Raw genomic sequence first — 16932 nt, forward strand, 5'->3', positions numbered from 1 at the left:
AGGAGAAACAAAATGATGTATCTCAATGATGTGTATGTCAGGAATTGCTGTTTACTTGACCTTGAACATTAAAGAAAACCTCCTCCCTCCTTAATAACTATTTTTATATGTGTCTTGAAATGCATCTGCAACTGACCTGCAGATTTTATTTTGTCCTTTTTGCAGACTGGAAGTTTCTCCAGAGGCTCAGCCCAAAGCTAGGCTTCCTTCCTCTGACTCTGCTCCCTTTGCCGCTTTTCTCTCTAGCTCTGCTCAGGCTCCTGTCCTTTCTGACTTGAGATGTGACTCAGAGACACAGTTCTCTGAAAGTCCTTCTGCCTCCTCTTTCTCGTCTCCCCTAGCAGCTCCTATCTCTACATCTACTCCAGTCGAACACTGGCCCACAGACAAGGGTGAGGCCGATGCTGAAGAACCTTCTTTGCTCCTCAGAGCAATCTCTAGTGTAACACCAGCGGCAAACGCTGGTTCTTCTGCCTCGAGATCACCTTGTGAACAGCTTCCCACACCTGAGCGGAAGGGGCCGCAAGAGTCTTCAGGGGGCAAGGCCAGAGAGTCAGGCACAGGGAAGGAAGTCGGCAGTGATGAATCAGAAAAGAGCCTCATTGGGCAGCATGAAGAACTCTTGAAGATTCCTTTCCCAGAGCGGCATTGGGCTCTGGGTGGAATGACTACTGCAACGTCCCCTGTTCAAGAGGAAGAGGCGGCCTCCTCATTTCACAGTGTAAGGCCGAAGCATCAGGAGATGCATCAGAATGCCAGCGGAGGGCAAAGGAAGGCCAAGAAGCGCGTGTCTTTTTCTGAACAGCTCTTTGTGGAAGAAGAAACAGAAGGACCCACTTGGCTTGAGGAAGGGGACAAAGGTCATCCCCAGCAGCTATCACAGGAAGGGCCTGTTGCTTCGAGCATGCCCAGTGCAGGTTCTCCAGAGTCTCCCCACACAGAAGGCACAGGACAGGAACCTGTGACCATCTCTTCTGAAAGTGAGAGTTTCTTGGAAGGCCCCCAAAGTGAAGCCAGCCCAGCAAGAGGTACCCAGCTTTTGAGGGATGAGAAGGATGACCTCATGGCTCCCTGTCAGAGCAAAGCCAGCGATCATGAGGGTTTGCTCTCTAACCCCTTGAGTGACCTCCCGTCTGCCTCAGATTTGAAATCTCCTATCATGGCCGATCTGAGCTTGTCTCTTCCATCCATTCCCGAAGTGGCCTCGGATGATGAAAGATTCGATGAGACTGGAGATGGAGGAAAGGGAGCAAGGCTGGCTGATCTAGAAGCGGGAGTTTCACCCTTGAATGTGTCACCTTCCATTCTGGAGACGGCAGGGCAGACTGGTGGCAGGGCACATGAGTCAGTGCCCGTGGAGAATCAGTGTGACCTCAGGCCCCAAACTCCCAAAGCGGCTCCTTCTGAGCAGACAGCAGCATTGGGAAGTCCCAAGCCACATCTTGGCAAGAGCTCAAGTGTGAATGAAGAGTACCCAGGCCCTGATACTGTGGACGAAGAGAAGCTGAAGGGAAGTGGGAGGCCAGGTTCGCCTCTGGACTCTCCCGTGCGCAGCCCCTCACTCGCTGAGACCTTTCCCGCCACACACTCTTTCCCCGGCTCTCCACCTTCCGATACTCACCACACCACTGTAGCAGAATCTCAAAAGCAAGCGACAGCAGATGTCTCCTCTAATAGAGTTGAGAACTTTGGCAAGAAGAAGCCACTTCTACAAGCCTGGGTCACACCCTCAGAGATCCATCCAGTCCCCGCTCAGCCAAGTGCGGGAGCTGGGGCAGCCAAGCACAGGTGAGACATGATGGGAGATTGTCTTTGTTCGTTGTCTTTGCTTTTCCCTGACCGTGCCTTCAAACCAAATGGATGCCCTGATGTCAGAATGTACCTGTTTGGCTGGCAAGGCTTTTCACACAGGGGCTATGTACTCTGTGCTCGGAATAACTCAAGACCCAGCAGTGTGGATATAGCAAGGATGTAATCGTCTTCAAAGATAGCTTAGGAATGTTTCTACAGTGTGACGGAGTTTTGTAGCTGTGGAAGCATGGGGGCCTTGTCTCCAGAGTCCGGGAAGCCAACTGAAACCAAAAGTTCCACTGAGAGCTTTCTTACGGCAGAGCCCCTCAGTGGAGTCCTAGTCTGTAGTGTAAACTGCAAGGATAATAAACTATCATTCTTCCTATCTTCTTTACTGTTAATATTATTTTATTTAAATTAATTTTTTTTTTCAGTGCTGGGGATGGAACTTGAAGCCTTGTGCATGCTGTACAAGGACTATGCCCACAGAGCTGTGTACCAGCCTGAGAGAACGATGGGTCCTACTGTTCTTGTGCCCATAACCAGACTGAGGGACTTAGAGTCTGCCAGGACACCCTGGTCAGGGATGTGCGTTACTGGCTGTGTGTGGCTGTCTGGTCCTGCTTACTTTGAATTCCACAGGAGCTAAGGCGTGAGCTGGATTTGAGGCCAGAGACCTCTTCCCCCTTGCTTGTCTTGCAGGCAGCGTTCTTGGAGATGGGTACCTCTCAGCTTTGTGGTGACTGGAGGTTTAAGGACTCTTTTCTTGTCTCTCTAGGCCTCACCCCGTGAAGCCGATGAACACAACAGCCCCCAAGATAACAAACTCTAGCTTGGGAACCGCCACCATCATCAGTGAGAACCTGATCAATGAGGCCCTCATGAAGGTGAGTGTCCTGAGAGGGTGGCATGCTTGTGAAGATTGCCTCAGCTGTCGCGGCTATGACAGCTCGTTACTGTGGGGCCAGCCTGGGCAACATAGCAAGATGCTATTGAACAAACCACAGCAAAAGTTAAAGGATTTGGCCGGCAGGCAGTTCTGGAAATCACTTACTCTGGTGTCTGGAGTCTGAGAGGCCCCAGACTTCATGTTGACTAGAGAGTTGTTTCTTTATGATTAATCATTTCTTACTAAATTCCTTTTTGTCAGTAGCAGTGTGAGTCACTGTACTGTCTGTCAAATACGGGGGTACTTTTTTGTTTGTTTATTTTTTGTTTTGTTTTTTAAAAGACAATGTTTCTGTAGCCCTGGCTAGCCTAAAACTCACTGTGTAGCCCAAGTTGCCCCAAACTCGTGACTCAGCCTCCTGAGTGCTGGGGTTATAGGCAGCACTGTGTCCCGCCACATCGCCTGACCCTTGTTTTTTTTTTTTTTTTTTTTTTTTTTTTTTTTTATCTTTAGGCGAAAATATAAAATTCTTGATACAGATGTTCTGAGTTTTGCTTCTCAAAAAATAGTTGCCAACATTTAAAAAGTTGCAGAAATAGTACTGGGAGTTCCTGTGGCCTTCATCTGGGTTCGCCCCCATTCACCTTGGACCTGGCTTGCCTTTTCTCCTGTTCGTTCCTCCCTCTCCCTCCTACTCTTTGCCTTTCCGCCTCTGCGCTTATCTGTTTTGTTTTGTTTTGTTTTTTCCAAACCATGGGAGAGTAAGTTGTATGCTTAAGAGTCCTTTTTCCACTTCTAATTGTCTGTGTGAATTGCATGCCTGTGGCACGTATTTCTGTGTGTGCATGCATGTGTGTGAAGGCTAGACGTTGTGGTCAGGTAGCTAGCTACCTTTCTCAACAGCCCTTCACCTTTCACGCTTTTTTTCTCTTAAATACTGTTTTTGCATATAATGTATTTTGATCATGGTTCCCCCTCCCTCCTTTCCTCCCAGATCCTCTAACCCATCTAACTCCGAGCCCACTTTCTCTCCTTCTTTACAAAACATAGGGAGATAAAACCAAAATGAAAACCAGAATAAAAAGGAAAAGTATACACACACACACACACACACACACACACACACACACACACACACACAAAGAATAAAAACACAAAATTGGAAACATAATCGATAAGCAAATGACCAGCAGGGTTTAAAAAACAAAACAGATAAAGCAAAAAAAAAAAAATCTACAAAATATTATTGTTGGTTTTATGTTGGCCATCTACCGCTGGGTAGGGGGCTTATGTATCAGATGGGTTTGTATACCCAAGGAGACTCTCTTGGAGAAACTAATGTTTCCAAGTGGCCATCAATTGGAGATAGCTTTTGAGGTAAGGCGGGGACTTGTATCCACTTACTTCCTCTCTCAGTGCTGAACCTGAGCATGTGGCCAGTCTGGTAGCACACGCCTGGCAGTCCTCTGGTGTCTAGAAGACCTTTTGCTGTCCTCTGTCCCTTTTGACTCTTACACTCTTCCTGTCTCCTTTTCCACATGGTTCCCTGAGCCCTGAGGGATTGCCCAGTTGCAGGGGTTTCTCTGATGGTGGCTGAGTGGACAGAGTATCATTAGGAGTCACTATTGCTGGGTTCCTTCAGCAGGGCAGTAGTGTTTGGTTTGCCCTGGGTCCATGGCCTCTCGAGGCCCAGGTTCTGCACTACTGGAGCAGTGTCAGACGTGGGTTCCCTCTCATTGAGTGGGTTTGATATCTCTATCCGTGACTGTCCTGGAACTATGTAGACCAGGCTGACCTCAAACTCATACCTGCCTGTCTCTGCCTCCCAAGTGCCAGGATTAAATGCATGCGCCACCACTGCCTGGCTAAACTCAAATACATTAAAAAGCACTATGTATTGGTACACACTTTCTTGTTTTGTTTCATTGTTTCTGAGACAGGGTTTCTCTGTGTAACGGAGCCCTGGCTGACTGGACTTGCTTTGTAGACCAGGCTGGCCCCAAACTCACAGAGATCCACCTGCTTCTGCTTCCCAAGTGCTGGGATTAAAGGCATGTGCTACTACGCTCATCTATCACAATTTAATTTTTCTAAATAACTGAAAAATATTCCATTGTGTAAAAGTACATGCTTTTTATCTTTTCATCCACAATAGGCATTTAAGTGTTTCCCAGTTTCTGGCTACTGTGATATGAATGATAGTGAATGGGCAAGTGTCTCTATTGTAGGATGTGGACTCTTTTGTGTATATGCCCAAGAGTGGTGTGCCTGGAGAGAAGGCTCAGCAGTTAAGAGTACCGACTGCTCTTCCAGAGGTCCTGAGTTCAATTCCCAGCAACCACATGGTGGCTCACAACCATCTGTAATGGGATCCGAGGCCCTCTTCTGGTGTGTCTGAAGACAGCAGCAGTGTACTCATGTACATAAATCTTTTTTTAAAAAGTGTACTCACATATATGAAATAAATCATTAAAAAGACAGACAGACAGACGAGAGCTGGGGAGGGAGTAGCAAATGTTGGAGAAGCCACCAGCATCTCCGTTACTCATGCGTCCCATGACCTGGATTCAAGCTTGCTCGGTGTGTGATTGCACCAGCCGTATGTGCTCCTAGGCCAGCCAGTGAGAGTGGGATCCCTCTGAATTCCTCTCCCTGGGCAGTTTGCTCCCTGAGTGGGGTAGTGGCCTCACTCTGTTGTTGAGCTACCAGTGTTGGTTCTGCCCCGACTCTGCTTGGAGCTGGCAGGCTCTTAGTCTATAGGCCTTCCTGGTAGAAGGTGAAGGTGGCATGCCCAGAGGCAAAAACTGTTTACTGCTGTGGAGTTCTTTGGGTAAAAACCACCTTGAGTTGCTCTGGAGTCTTGTAAATCTGCTAAGCTGCCCTCAGCTGCCAGGCCTTTCCTCCCACTCCCTCCTGAGACCTTGGTGTGACTTGTTACTTCTCACTGACTCTTTTATCTCTCGTTTCCTTCTGCCTCGGAACTCCAGTTAGAGCCCCCTTGTCCCAGATGATAAATGCACGTTAAAAGTAACTGTTCTGGGTACATGCTCCTATCGGAAATGGGAACAGTCAGTCTCTGGGAAAGGCCACCGTAGACCCAGAGAATGTGTGCTCCAGTGGCCTGTGAGGTCAGTAGCCTGGTGGCGCTTGGCTCTAGCTATTCTTTTCTTCAGAGAGGAGTAGCTTTTGGTGGGAGCTCAGAGGGAACCCAGGGGTAGCAGACTGGGCTGACCCTGCTGTGTGGGCCACAGTGTGCTCCCTAAGTCTTTACACGGGTCCAGCTAGGGGCTTGTCCCATTTCTGCATTGGTAGCTGGTTGCGTGACTCTAGGAGTTTTCAAACTTAAGAGGTCAAGTGGTCCAGCCACCTTAGTCTCCCAAGTATGTTCTTTTCCTCGTTTCCTTTATTTTTTTATTTTAGGTATGCAGTTGTTATGCTTGCATGTATGTGTGTGTGTGTGCGTGTGCATACATGCATGTGTGATAGTTATAAACCACCATGTCAGTGCTGGGAATTGAACTCAGGACCTCTGAAAGAGCAGCCATAGCTCTTAACCACTGAGCCACCTCTCTAGCCCCCTTATTACATTTCTTGACAACATGTACCTCCGCAGAGTCAAGACCAGAGGTGTGAGAGCTGTAAGCCAAGTAAGGTTCCTGCTCTTCGGTGCTAGGGATCAATCCTGGGATCTTTACACGAGCTAGGCAAACATTCTGCTACCCAGCTGCACCAAGGCCACTGGTTTCTACATTAAAAGCAACCACAGAAAAGCACCTAACTAACCAATACCCGCTCTGTAGACTCCAAGGTACTTCTCTCCGTCAGCCACCTGGTCGAATTCTTTGTTGAACGTGGATTTATAAGCCAGGCGTGGTGGTGCTTGCCTTTAATCCCAGCACCGGGGAGGCAGAGGCGGGGAGGCAGAGGTGGGCTGGTCTCTGTGAGTTCCTGTGCTCTGCTGACTTGTAACCCTTTCCCTCTCCCTTCCCTCTCCGAAGAAATACCAGCCCTCGGATCCAGCCTTTGCCTATGCCCAGCTGACCCACGATGAGCTGATCCAGTTGGTCCTCAAACAGAAGGAAACCATCAGCAAGAAGGAGTTCCAGGTGCGGGAGCTGGAAGATTACATCGACAACCTGCTGGTCAGAGTCATGGAGGAGACCCCCAACATCCTCCGAGTGCCAGCGCAGACAGGCAAAAAGGCTGGAAAGATGTGAACTGCGGAAGGAAACACGTCCTGTGAGCTTGTTTCTACTGCCTCTGAGCTCAAGGGTGTGGTCTGCCTAGTGACCGGCCACAGGCTCCGATTGCCTGTCCCGTACCTCCTCTGTCAAGAGTTAATTCTAGTTGAGACCAGGTTAATCATTATAATGAATCTTTACTATACATTTCCAGCATTTTATTTTTAAATGCCACTGTGCCTTTGACTAAATTGTAAATATAATATTTGATCCGATGTATTTTAACCCCAGGGTTGTTGCCCTCTGATACTGAGATCTTTAGGCATGGTTCTTCCATGAAGGTAGGCTTAGGGTGAGGCAAGAAAGAGACTGCTTTGGGCGCTGTTCCCGATTTCTTGGCCTTTGAGCAGCCCCGGGGAGGCAGATGCCCAGTTTTTAATTCAGGTCAACGCCTAGGCCTCAAGGGTTGTTTGGTGAGGGTCGGTTTGAGAGACGGTGTTCTGTTCTCAAGGGGGGGATGCCGTGTAGCCTGGGCTGCTCTAGAATTCACTGTGTACGGAGACTAGCCTCAGATGTCTGATCTTCCGGCCCCCACCTCCCAAGTGCTGGGCTTTCATCTGTGTTTGATGCCTTCTGGCTGAAGCACAGTTGTTTACAGAAAGCCTCTGAGCGTTGCTCCTTAAGATTTAACATGCCTTTTACAATTTCCACTCCCCTCTAGCCTTAAAAATATGATCTTTGTGGGTGGGGAGATATAGCTCAGTGGGGTCACGTGAGGATCTGCATTTGGATTCTTAGCACCCATGCTGAAGCCTGCAGTAGTGGCAATGTGTCTGGGTAGGGGGTCGGCTGGGGGAGGGCAGAGCCAGGCAGATCTCAAGGGCTCACTGGAAACTCCAGGTTCAGTGAGGGACTGTCTTAATAAAATGAAAAGCTACCATAGATTCTGCCCTTCATGTGGTTCCAAAGATGTGAGCACACCCCACACACATGTGTGTATACACACACACACACACACACACACACACACACACACACACACACACACTGCTCTTTAGGGCCATTTCCTGGAGACATGAAATAAAGAGTCACTTTTCAGCCTGGAGAGATGGTCCAGTGGTTAAGAGCACTCACTGGCTGTTCTTCCAGAGAACCTGCATTCAATTCCCAGCACACACATGGTGGCTCACCACTGTCTGTACCTCCCGTTCAAGGGAATCTGACTGTCACACAGACATACACCCAGACAAAGTATCAATACACATTAAGTTAAATTAAATACATTTTAAAAAGTCAGTGTCGGTTGGGGATTTGGCTCAGTGGTAGAGCACTTGCCTAGGAAGCAAGGCCCTGGGTTCGGTCCCCAGCTCCGAAAAAAAGAAAGAAAAAAAAAAGTCAGTGTCTACTTCAGTAGGGAAAATTTGTCAGCCTCCCCTCTCAGGCTACCAGGCTTCCTGTCGGCCTCTCTCCAGACTCTCGCTACAGCAGCTCTGTGAGGTAGCGAATGATTTTAGGAGGGTCCTTTGGTTTCCTTCCATTTGCTTGTTCACTGATGTTCCTGGAAGGGAGTAGACAGAGTCCAGCGACTCCTCAGGATGAGGGAGTCTTGGGCGGGGGCTGGGCAAGTGCTCAGTGGGTAGGGCACCCCCAACCCACACTTCAGCAATGAGTAAAAATTGTGGCGAGCTACAAGATGACATTTGCTTTTTACTGCTACTTCCTGATTTGGGGGAGCTTTGTTGCTGCTCTTTGGAGACAGGATCTCACTGCTTCAGACTTTTCATCTCCCTGCCTCGGCTTTTCAAATTTCCAAATACTGGAATTAGAGGTATGCCTGGTAGATCGATCGATCGGTCTGTCTGTCTGTCAGTCTGTCTGCCTGCCTGTCTGTCTATCTATCTACACAAACACACACACAGAGCCCCTTTTTCACTAATAGAGGGAATTCCATTGCTGGTCACCTCATTCTAGAGTTAACATGTTGTTCATGTTTCTTCTTCCTGGTTGGTCCTAATAAAATCTCATCAAATCTTAACGTCTCTGCTAGGCAAACCGTAGACCAGTGAAGTGGATAGGGTGGGGATAGTGGTGGTTACCAATGAAGAATCCGTGTATGTTCTTATCACCCTGAAGGTGTGGGACATCGGTTATACTGGAGCACTTTAATCTGAAGGGCAAGACTGTAACTTGATTTATCTAACTAGCTGTTAACGATCCACACGTATTCTTATCTAATCTCTTCAACCGTACTAGGGACCACTGCAGATTTCTGAGATGATTTGTATTTTTTTTCCTAGTGTTGTGAAATTCATTAATATGCCTATAAAGAAAACCATGTCCACTTGACCTCGAGAATAATGCACATGTACATTTCTGTTCTGCATCTTTTTTTTTTTTACTTGATATAAATGCATTTTTACTGTGATAACCCAAGTGCACTGGGGGAGGTCTCTGCTGCTACTAGGACCTTTGGTATGTAACCAGGTCAGCTCTAGAGAGGACATCTAGGTGAAGTGAATTCCCATGCTCCAAAATGCCACTTGGGAACTCTGGAGAGTGAAGGACAGTCTACTTCAGGGGCTTTGCTGGTTTCTGCCAGCGCTGGGAAACACCGCATTTCTAACTTTGTTGTGCCTCAGAGAGTACATAGAGGCCACGCCTACTTAATAACTGTTCTCGACGATTCGCTGGGGACTGAGGAAGGATACCAAGGAAAGCTGAGCCTGCATTGAGCCACTGGCAGAGGTTGGTGACAGGGAGAGGCCTGGAGCTACAGAGACTTGACTTTGGCTTGTGCTCGTAGCTTCCATTCATGCCAACATGAGGTGCCCTGGAGGGGCCCGCGCTCTGGAGAAAGAAGAGAAGGATCCCTTGCCTGGCTGCCTCCAAGAAAGCCCAGCCAGGGATTTTGGTGGAGTAGAAGGGCATTGGACTAAATGCCAGCAAGCTCCATCTGGAGGACGGCTTCCTAAAACGCAGCCAGCCTCTGGCCTAATGGTTTCCTATCATCTTATTCCTGGCTTTGGCACCCGGCCTGGCCCCCCTGTTGCATTCCAGTATATTACCTTTACCGTGGCCACAGAAGGAAGGAGCAATCCCTGCCCCGTGCCGTGCTCCGCTGCTGCCCGGGTGCATGATAGATGAGCTGTGTCCTTCCGGCTTCTCAGTTCCCAGGGCAGCAAGGGAGAGGCTGCTCCATGAGGCTTCCTGGCTACTGTGTTGAGGTTAGAGTTTTCGGTCCCTGGGTTCTTCTCCGGGACAGCCGCATCCCTGCCTTTAGAATTGGGGATTAAATGCAGTGTCTTGTGCGAGCTAATCCCATGCTACACTCTTAGCTGGATCCCCGCCGGCCCCCATGTTGTGGTTTTGTCTTTGTTTTTCTCAGACATGTTCTCTTGTGTGGCCCAGGTTAATCTTGAGCTGATTTAATGGCTACTAATGACCTTGAACTCCTGATCCTCCTGTCTCCACCTTGCAAGTGCTGGGAATAGCAGAGTTTGCTACCGTTCACAGCTTTTAGTTTTTTTGAGGGTGGGGGTGGGTACTAATCCAGGATCCTTCAAGACTGAATATAAAGCAGTGGCCTTAGGTAAGGAACATGAACCCACACCAACCCCACCCCTGGGTTCTTCTACCTACTTTGGTGGCTGCTAAATTGACTTTTACCTTCCTCCAAAGGAAGGCTCACCTAGTGGAGGCTTTTTTTGTTTTGTTTTGTTTGGTGACATTTGGTTGGTTGAGGTTTGGGGGTTTTTTGAGGGGTTTTGTTGGTGATGGTTTGGTTTTTTGAGACAGAGTTTCTGTGTATCACAGCCCTGACTGTTCTGGAACTCACTCTGTACCAGGCTGGCCTCAATCTCAGAGGTCCACCTGCCTCTGCCTCCCAGATTAAAGGTGTGTGCGGCCACTGCCTGGCTTCAGCTGGTGATTTTTAATTACAGAATTACTATTCTCTGCTGTGTTTCCTTTAGGAATTTTGAATTTGGGATTAGGTGTATAGTTAATACTGTGTTTGCCTTCTATGTGTAAGGCACTAGGTTTGATCACACAGCCCCAGGACTGTAAACTGAGCAGTGTGATGATCCCACCTGGAATCCCAGCCAGCATTTAGGAGGTGGAATCAAGTGACCACTGCATCTTCAGCAACATAGGGAGGTTTAAGTCAGACTGGGATCCACAAGACCTTATCACAAAACAAAACAAAAACCAACAACAATAACAAAACCCTAAGATTCCTAACAATAAATAAAATTATACCACCTTTCAAGTTTTGTGTCAGTACTTCAGGGTGGGTGTGATAAAAGTTCCTTCTGTCTTGGTGGTGGTATCCAATGAGGGTCTCTCACACGAAGCCCTGCAGCTACCAGAGTGATCTGTGTCTTAAGTCCCTTGTGGAGGGAATGGAGTATCTCTGTCCTGACTCTTCATTGTCCCGAGTGACCGTGGCATTGACACCATGTGAATGTCTACCGGAAAGTTTCCAGAGGGAAGTCTGTGTAGGGTTCAGAAGTGCCCCATCTGAGAAGCAGATCCCGGGCAGTCAGCTCAGATGATCTGCTAAGAATTTATTCAGGAGTCTCCTCCCACCCCACGCTCATCTAATTCAGCTGTCTTTCCATGGAGGCTGTCAGAGCGTCTGCTGGCCTCCCAGGTGTGAAGCGAGGCTCATAGACCTCACTCCATAGACTCTTGAAGAGGGCGGACACTGTTCCTCCACAGAGATCACATTACAGAGCTTGTGAACATAATTCCAGTCCCCAGATAGCTTCTTGATAAAACTCAGAGCCCTCTTAAGGAGGGACAGACAGCTTTGGGATTCTAGAATCGCTGAGAGCAAAGTTTTCATAAATGACAGGCGTTGTGAAGTTTGTTTCTCTCTTGCCTCTTTGTTTGCAATTCTTTCAATTTGCTTCCTGCTACTGCTACCAAGCTGAGCACTTCTAGTCAGCCTAGTGTGTTTTCAAATATCCAGGTCGAGAAAGGACACAAGTGGCTTGTCCTATGAATTCCTTTCACTTGACTATTAACAGAAAACTTCTGTATAGACAGACAGACAGACAGATATGACAAAGAAAACAAGGGAAATTGTTGTAGAATATTTAAACAGCATAAAAAGAAACTTCTCAAATCTGGACTTCTGAGAGAAATTAACCCCCCAAAGTCCAGCAAGTACATGCCCATCTCAGCCAGGTAGCCTTGAATGATTCCTGATGGGGTTACTTTGATTTATGCCAGGATTTTTCCCCTAAGGAAGATGCCCTTTAACCAAAAGACCACTGTTTTGTTTTCCATCACAATTGTTTTCCAAAGCCTCGTGTTAGATGCTGGGTGACCAGCGGGATGGCTTTGTAGTTAGAGGTGCTTGCCACACGGAGCCTGGGGATCCTAAGAACCCACTGGAAGGAGAGAACAACTTCCTACGTGTAAGTTCTCTGTCCTTCACGTGTGCACTGTGGCTTATGCACGCCTGCCTCTACAGACACTAATAAAGGATTTTTTGGGAAAAGGCTTGTTGTCAACTTGTGACACTATTGGAAGATGGCCCGAGGAGGGAGATCTAGTGGAAATAATTTAGGTCTTTGGGGTATGTCCTGGAAGGAAATATTGGGAGCTCCACTCCTTTCTGCATCTCTTTCCTGGCCACCATGAAGGGGAGGATCAGCCCTGTGTCCCAGCCGTGATTTGCTGTGGCAAAACAAACCCAGGGCAGAAGAACCAGCCAACTTGAAATGAGAAGGCCAGATCTGCCTTTTCCAGTTGATCACACCAAGCTCTTTGCTCCTACAGTGGGGCTCTAACACCATCACACAGTGCTTCTGTTTTGAACATACCTCGTGATGACCATAATTTACAGCAATCAGTACTTTGCAACATGGGCTGATAAGATTCAAAGGGAGAGACACACCCGGCCCCCTCAGCTGCCATCCACCCACCAAGGAAAGCCAGGTCCTTTCTGAAGCGTGACTGCCACCTATGGGCCACCAAGGGGATCTGCTACTGGAGGGCTCTGGTATCAGTCCACCCTTGGAAAACATTTGCAGGATGTTGCCCGTCCTTCACCAAACCCAAACAAAGTGTCAGCACACAACCGTCCTTACCCTTGAGAGTAATAGCCAAACAAATGGACCCCTGTATTTGGGGCTCCCATTTCAGCACCATCTTCAGGATCCCTACAGTCTGGCCTCCCAGGGCATCCTGACCATCAGTTCTGACCCCAAACTGGCTTAGTTGACCCAGCATCTCCCACAACCAGAAGCTCAAGGGTAAATGTCCTCAGCATTCTGATTCTCTGTTCTTTTGCACAGAAAACGTGTCTAGGTGCGGCCTCCACAGAGTCAAGCAAGCTGCCTTTGTTCACGAATGTTGATGAATGCTAGATTCAGGCTGCACCTTCACTGCAAAAGGGAGGCACCAAGCTACTCCTAATTTTGGTCAAAGCGGATGTTGAGTCTACTAGACAAATGAGACAGACTTAGAGACGGGAGACCTTCAGCTGCCTAAGTCACATCGGAGTGGCGTCATGTACCTATAGTCACAGCTGCACAGGAAGTGTCCAAGACTCCTGCAGGGGATGAGTGCAGCCCAGGAGTTTGAGACTTCCTATCCTATCTGACTTTGTGGTTTAGAGAAGCGGCCATCAAGCTCTGGTTTGTCGCCTGTGTTCATACAGCCTTCAAGCCGAGAGGGATTTGTAGATGTATGTGATTTAAAGAAAAAAATCAGAATGATGGTATTAATTACATGAAATTCAAACTTTAGTGTTCACAGGAGATCCACAAGGCAGAACCATACTCATTTATGTACATGGTAACTTATGCTTTTGGCTATTTTCACTTTATAACAGAAGCGTCAAGTGGTTTCCGCACAGTCCAACGTGTCTTTGAAATCCAAAATATTTGCTATCTGACCTTTTGTAGAAAAAGCTTATCACCCTCTATTCTAGAACCACTATTGGGGCAAGGAGATAATGTTCTTTGATTCTATGGAATTATGAAAATAGTTCAGACTGGGGAAATGGAGTCCACATAGTTTAATCCCCTCAGAAACTTCACACAAGACCAGAATATCGACAGTTTCCCAGAAGAGAAGTCTGGAGGAGGGACTAGTATCCCTGCTGAGTGCAGCAAAGTGGGTCCTATGACCACTTCTTATCTATCACATGTCAGCCAGGAGTGGTGGCACACAGAAATCCCAGCTGAGGCAGATGATCATGAACTTGAAGTCAGCCTGGACTAGAAGAGGTAAAACCTTAACAACAGATGTCTTTAGTTCTGGATGTTCAAGAAGTTGGGCATGTTTCTCTTCAGCATATTACTCTTTCTCTCCCCTCCACTTTGCCCCTCCTTTCCCCTCCCCTCCCTCTCTTCCTCCCTCTCTCTCTTTCTCTCTCTCCCTCCCTCCCTTTCTCTCTCCCTCATTCCCTGTGTGTGTGCACGCATGCATGTGTGAGCTTATGTGTGAGAGTTTGAGTTCTTGTGTGTGTGTGTGTATGTGTGTGTGTGTGTGTGTGTGTGTGTGTGTGTGTGTGTGTGTGTAAACAAAAGGGAAAGGTGGCTAAGACCTAGGTGAGTCCAGCCCATACTTTACACTGTGGCTCTCTTGTCAGAGAATGTCGGAGGATGAGTGTCCACTAAAGAGCTCACGTAATGGAGAAGTGCAGTCGAAACAGCTCAAAAGGCTGATGGGTCAGCCAGGATCGGAGTGACGATGAGAATCCTCAGAACGAAAGTGGCCTAGTCCCAAAGTTGCGGTCAAGTGAGCAGAGAGGAACATAAGCATAGCTGGGACTGGGTCACAAACCTCACTGGTGACTCATACTAGATTAGAAGGGTCTAGACAGATGATCTGAGGAATTCCATCTATTTAATGCTTCTCCCAGGCCCATCCAGGACTGCTATTCATAGCAACTAAACCTTTTTTACACAGTGTTAGTCGTCCCCAAAGATAATCAGGCCTCAGGAATTTGCAATCATAGGAAAGATGGGACAGACCAGATAGACCGTGTGCTAGAATGGATGTAGCTAGCCCCAGGTGGATGGGATTCCTTGTCTCCAGACCAGCCTCTTCTTGAGCACATCCCTTTTTGGTCTCCCTTCTAGGAAAAGCCCTGATCTCCAAGTTGGCAATACACAGGGAGCATGCCTGGACAGCATGCTCTCCCTGGGGTGTCAGAAGCTACCTCTTCATGCGTCCTTCCCCAGTAGGTCTAATATAGCCATTGTGGCATTCTCTCAAGAGTCCCTCAGATAAAACAGACACCACCGTGGGTGGCCAGTAGCTCTCAGAAGAGTAGGTGACAGGAAGTACCAGAAGTACCAGGAATGACGTCCTATATGCTCTTGGGAAAACAGTTCCAAACACACCGATTCCTTCCTAAGGAGATGGAGAACCACTAGGCATGCTTGACTCAGCAGAGTGTGTCCTGGATCTATCTGAGAAGTCTCTCCTGTCACTTAGGTGTCCATTACCTGTGTCCACTCCTCTGACCCTTAGAGTTGCAGGCGAGAGACTTTATGATATTGCTCTTCTTCTTTGAACAATGGAGAAAGTGGAACATCCTCGTTCTGCAAAACCCTCCCTTCCCCCTAAATGTACTGAAGTTCAAGGACTGCATACCGTGACGGATGCAAGCAATCTGATTCGTTCTGTAGAGCAATGGAAGAATGACTTCAGAGCAGAATATGCCTGTGACCCCCGGCACTCCAAGACCGAATCAGGACGACTGACGGGTGGACATCAGCCTAGGACACAAGAAAACCCTGTCTCAAGAACTTTAAAAATACTCTTGAGAACCCACTATTATTTCTAATGTTGCCTGCGTTGCTTTTTGAGATCTGAATAAAAACATCAGTGAAATCGTCTGAGAAGCATGCAGGCATGAAGAAGAAATGGAAATCTAAAAAGTTAAACAAGCAGTGGTCAAATTAGTAAGTTCACCTACTGAGCTGGCCAGTGGCCACCATCCCTTGTCCTCCCATCCTGTCATTCCCACTCCCCCTATCTTTGTTCAGCCCTGACAGGAGATTGAGGACAGGAAATTCCTGTACAAAAGGATCATCCTTTCTGAAGGAAAGATCTAGAAGAAATGCCTGCCCAAGCACCTGTCAGTGATAGAAAAAGCTCGCTGACAGAGGGTAGGGGATCTGGGACAGGGAGAGATACTGGATCTGAGTCAGTTTCACTGTGTGTGTGTTTGTGTGTGTGTGTGTGTGTGTGTGTATCTATGTGTGTGTGTCTGTGTGTGTGTGTGTCTGTGTCTGTGTGTGTGTCTGTGTATATGTCTGTGTGTGTCTGTGTGTGTCTGTGTGTGTATCTGTGTGTATATGTCTCTGTGTGTGTGTGTCTGTGTGTGTGTATCTATGTGTGTGTGTCTGTGTCTGTGTGTGTGTCTGTGTGTGTATCTGTGTGTATATGTCTCTGTGTGTGTGTCTGTGTGTGTGTGTGTGTATCTATGTGTGTGTGTCTGTGTGTGTGTGTGTCTGTGTCTGTGTGTGTGTCTGTGTATATGTCTGTGTGTGTCTGTGTGTGTCTGTGTGTGTATCTGTGTGTATATGTCTCTGTGTGTGTGTGTCTGTGTGTGTGTATCTATGTGTGTGTGTCTGTGTCTGTGTGTGTGTCTGTGTGTGTATCTGTGTGTATATGTCTCTGTGTGTGTGTCTGTGTGTGTGTCTGTGTGTGTGTATCTATGTGTGTGTGTCTGTGTCTGTGTGTGTGTCTGTGTGTATCTGTGTGTATATGTCTCTGTGTGTGTGTGTCTGTGTGTGTGTATCTATGTGTGTGTGTGTCTGTGTCTGTGTGTGTGTCTGTGTATGTCTCTGTGTATGTCTGTGTGTGTATGTGTGTATCTGTGTGTGTGTCTCTGTGTGTATCTGTCTGTGTGTGTGTCTGTGTGTGTCTGTGTGTGTATCTGTGTGTGTCTGTGTGTGTGTATCTGTGTGTATATGTCTGTGTGTGTGTCTGTGTGTGTGTATGACTGTTTTGTGTGTGTGTATGACTGTTTTGTGTGTGTGTGTGTGTGTGTGTGTGTGTGTGTCCCTAATCCTAACCCTGTGCTTGTGTCATGCAGATGCC

General features: G+C 47.7%; 1 protein-coding gene across 3 annotated transcripts in view; it reads left to right on the forward strand.

Annotated features, from left to right (window-relative positions):
• The window catches only part of Rab11fip1 (RAB11 family interacting protein 1), a 30589-nt gene extending 19461 nt beyond the window's left edge, over window positions 1-11128 (forward strand). For 2 of the 3 annotated variants that reach the window (NM_001191555.1, XM_039094778.2), the window contains exons 4-6: window positions 166-1788; window positions 2570-2678; window positions 6679-11128. In NM_001191555.1, coding sequence (NP_001178484.1) covers window positions 166-1788; window positions 2570-2678; window positions 6679-6897 — 1951 coding nt within the window. In that variant the 3' untranslated portion in view covers window positions 6898-11128. The remainder of the gene's footprint in view (window positions 1-165; window positions 1789-2569; window positions 2679-6678) is intronic. The other variant, NM_001197241.1, reaches the window with a different exon arrangement.
• The last annotated feature ends 5804 nt before the right edge of the window (window positions 11129-16932 follow it).

Source organism: Rattus norvegicus, chromosome 16 (genome assembly GCF_036323735.1).
Source record: "Rattus norvegicus strain BN/NHsdMcwi chromosome 16, GRCr8, whole genome shotgun sequence".
Classification (NCBI taxonomy): domain Eukaryota; kingdom Metazoa; phylum Chordata; class Mammalia; order Rodentia; family Muridae; genus Rattus; species Rattus norvegicus.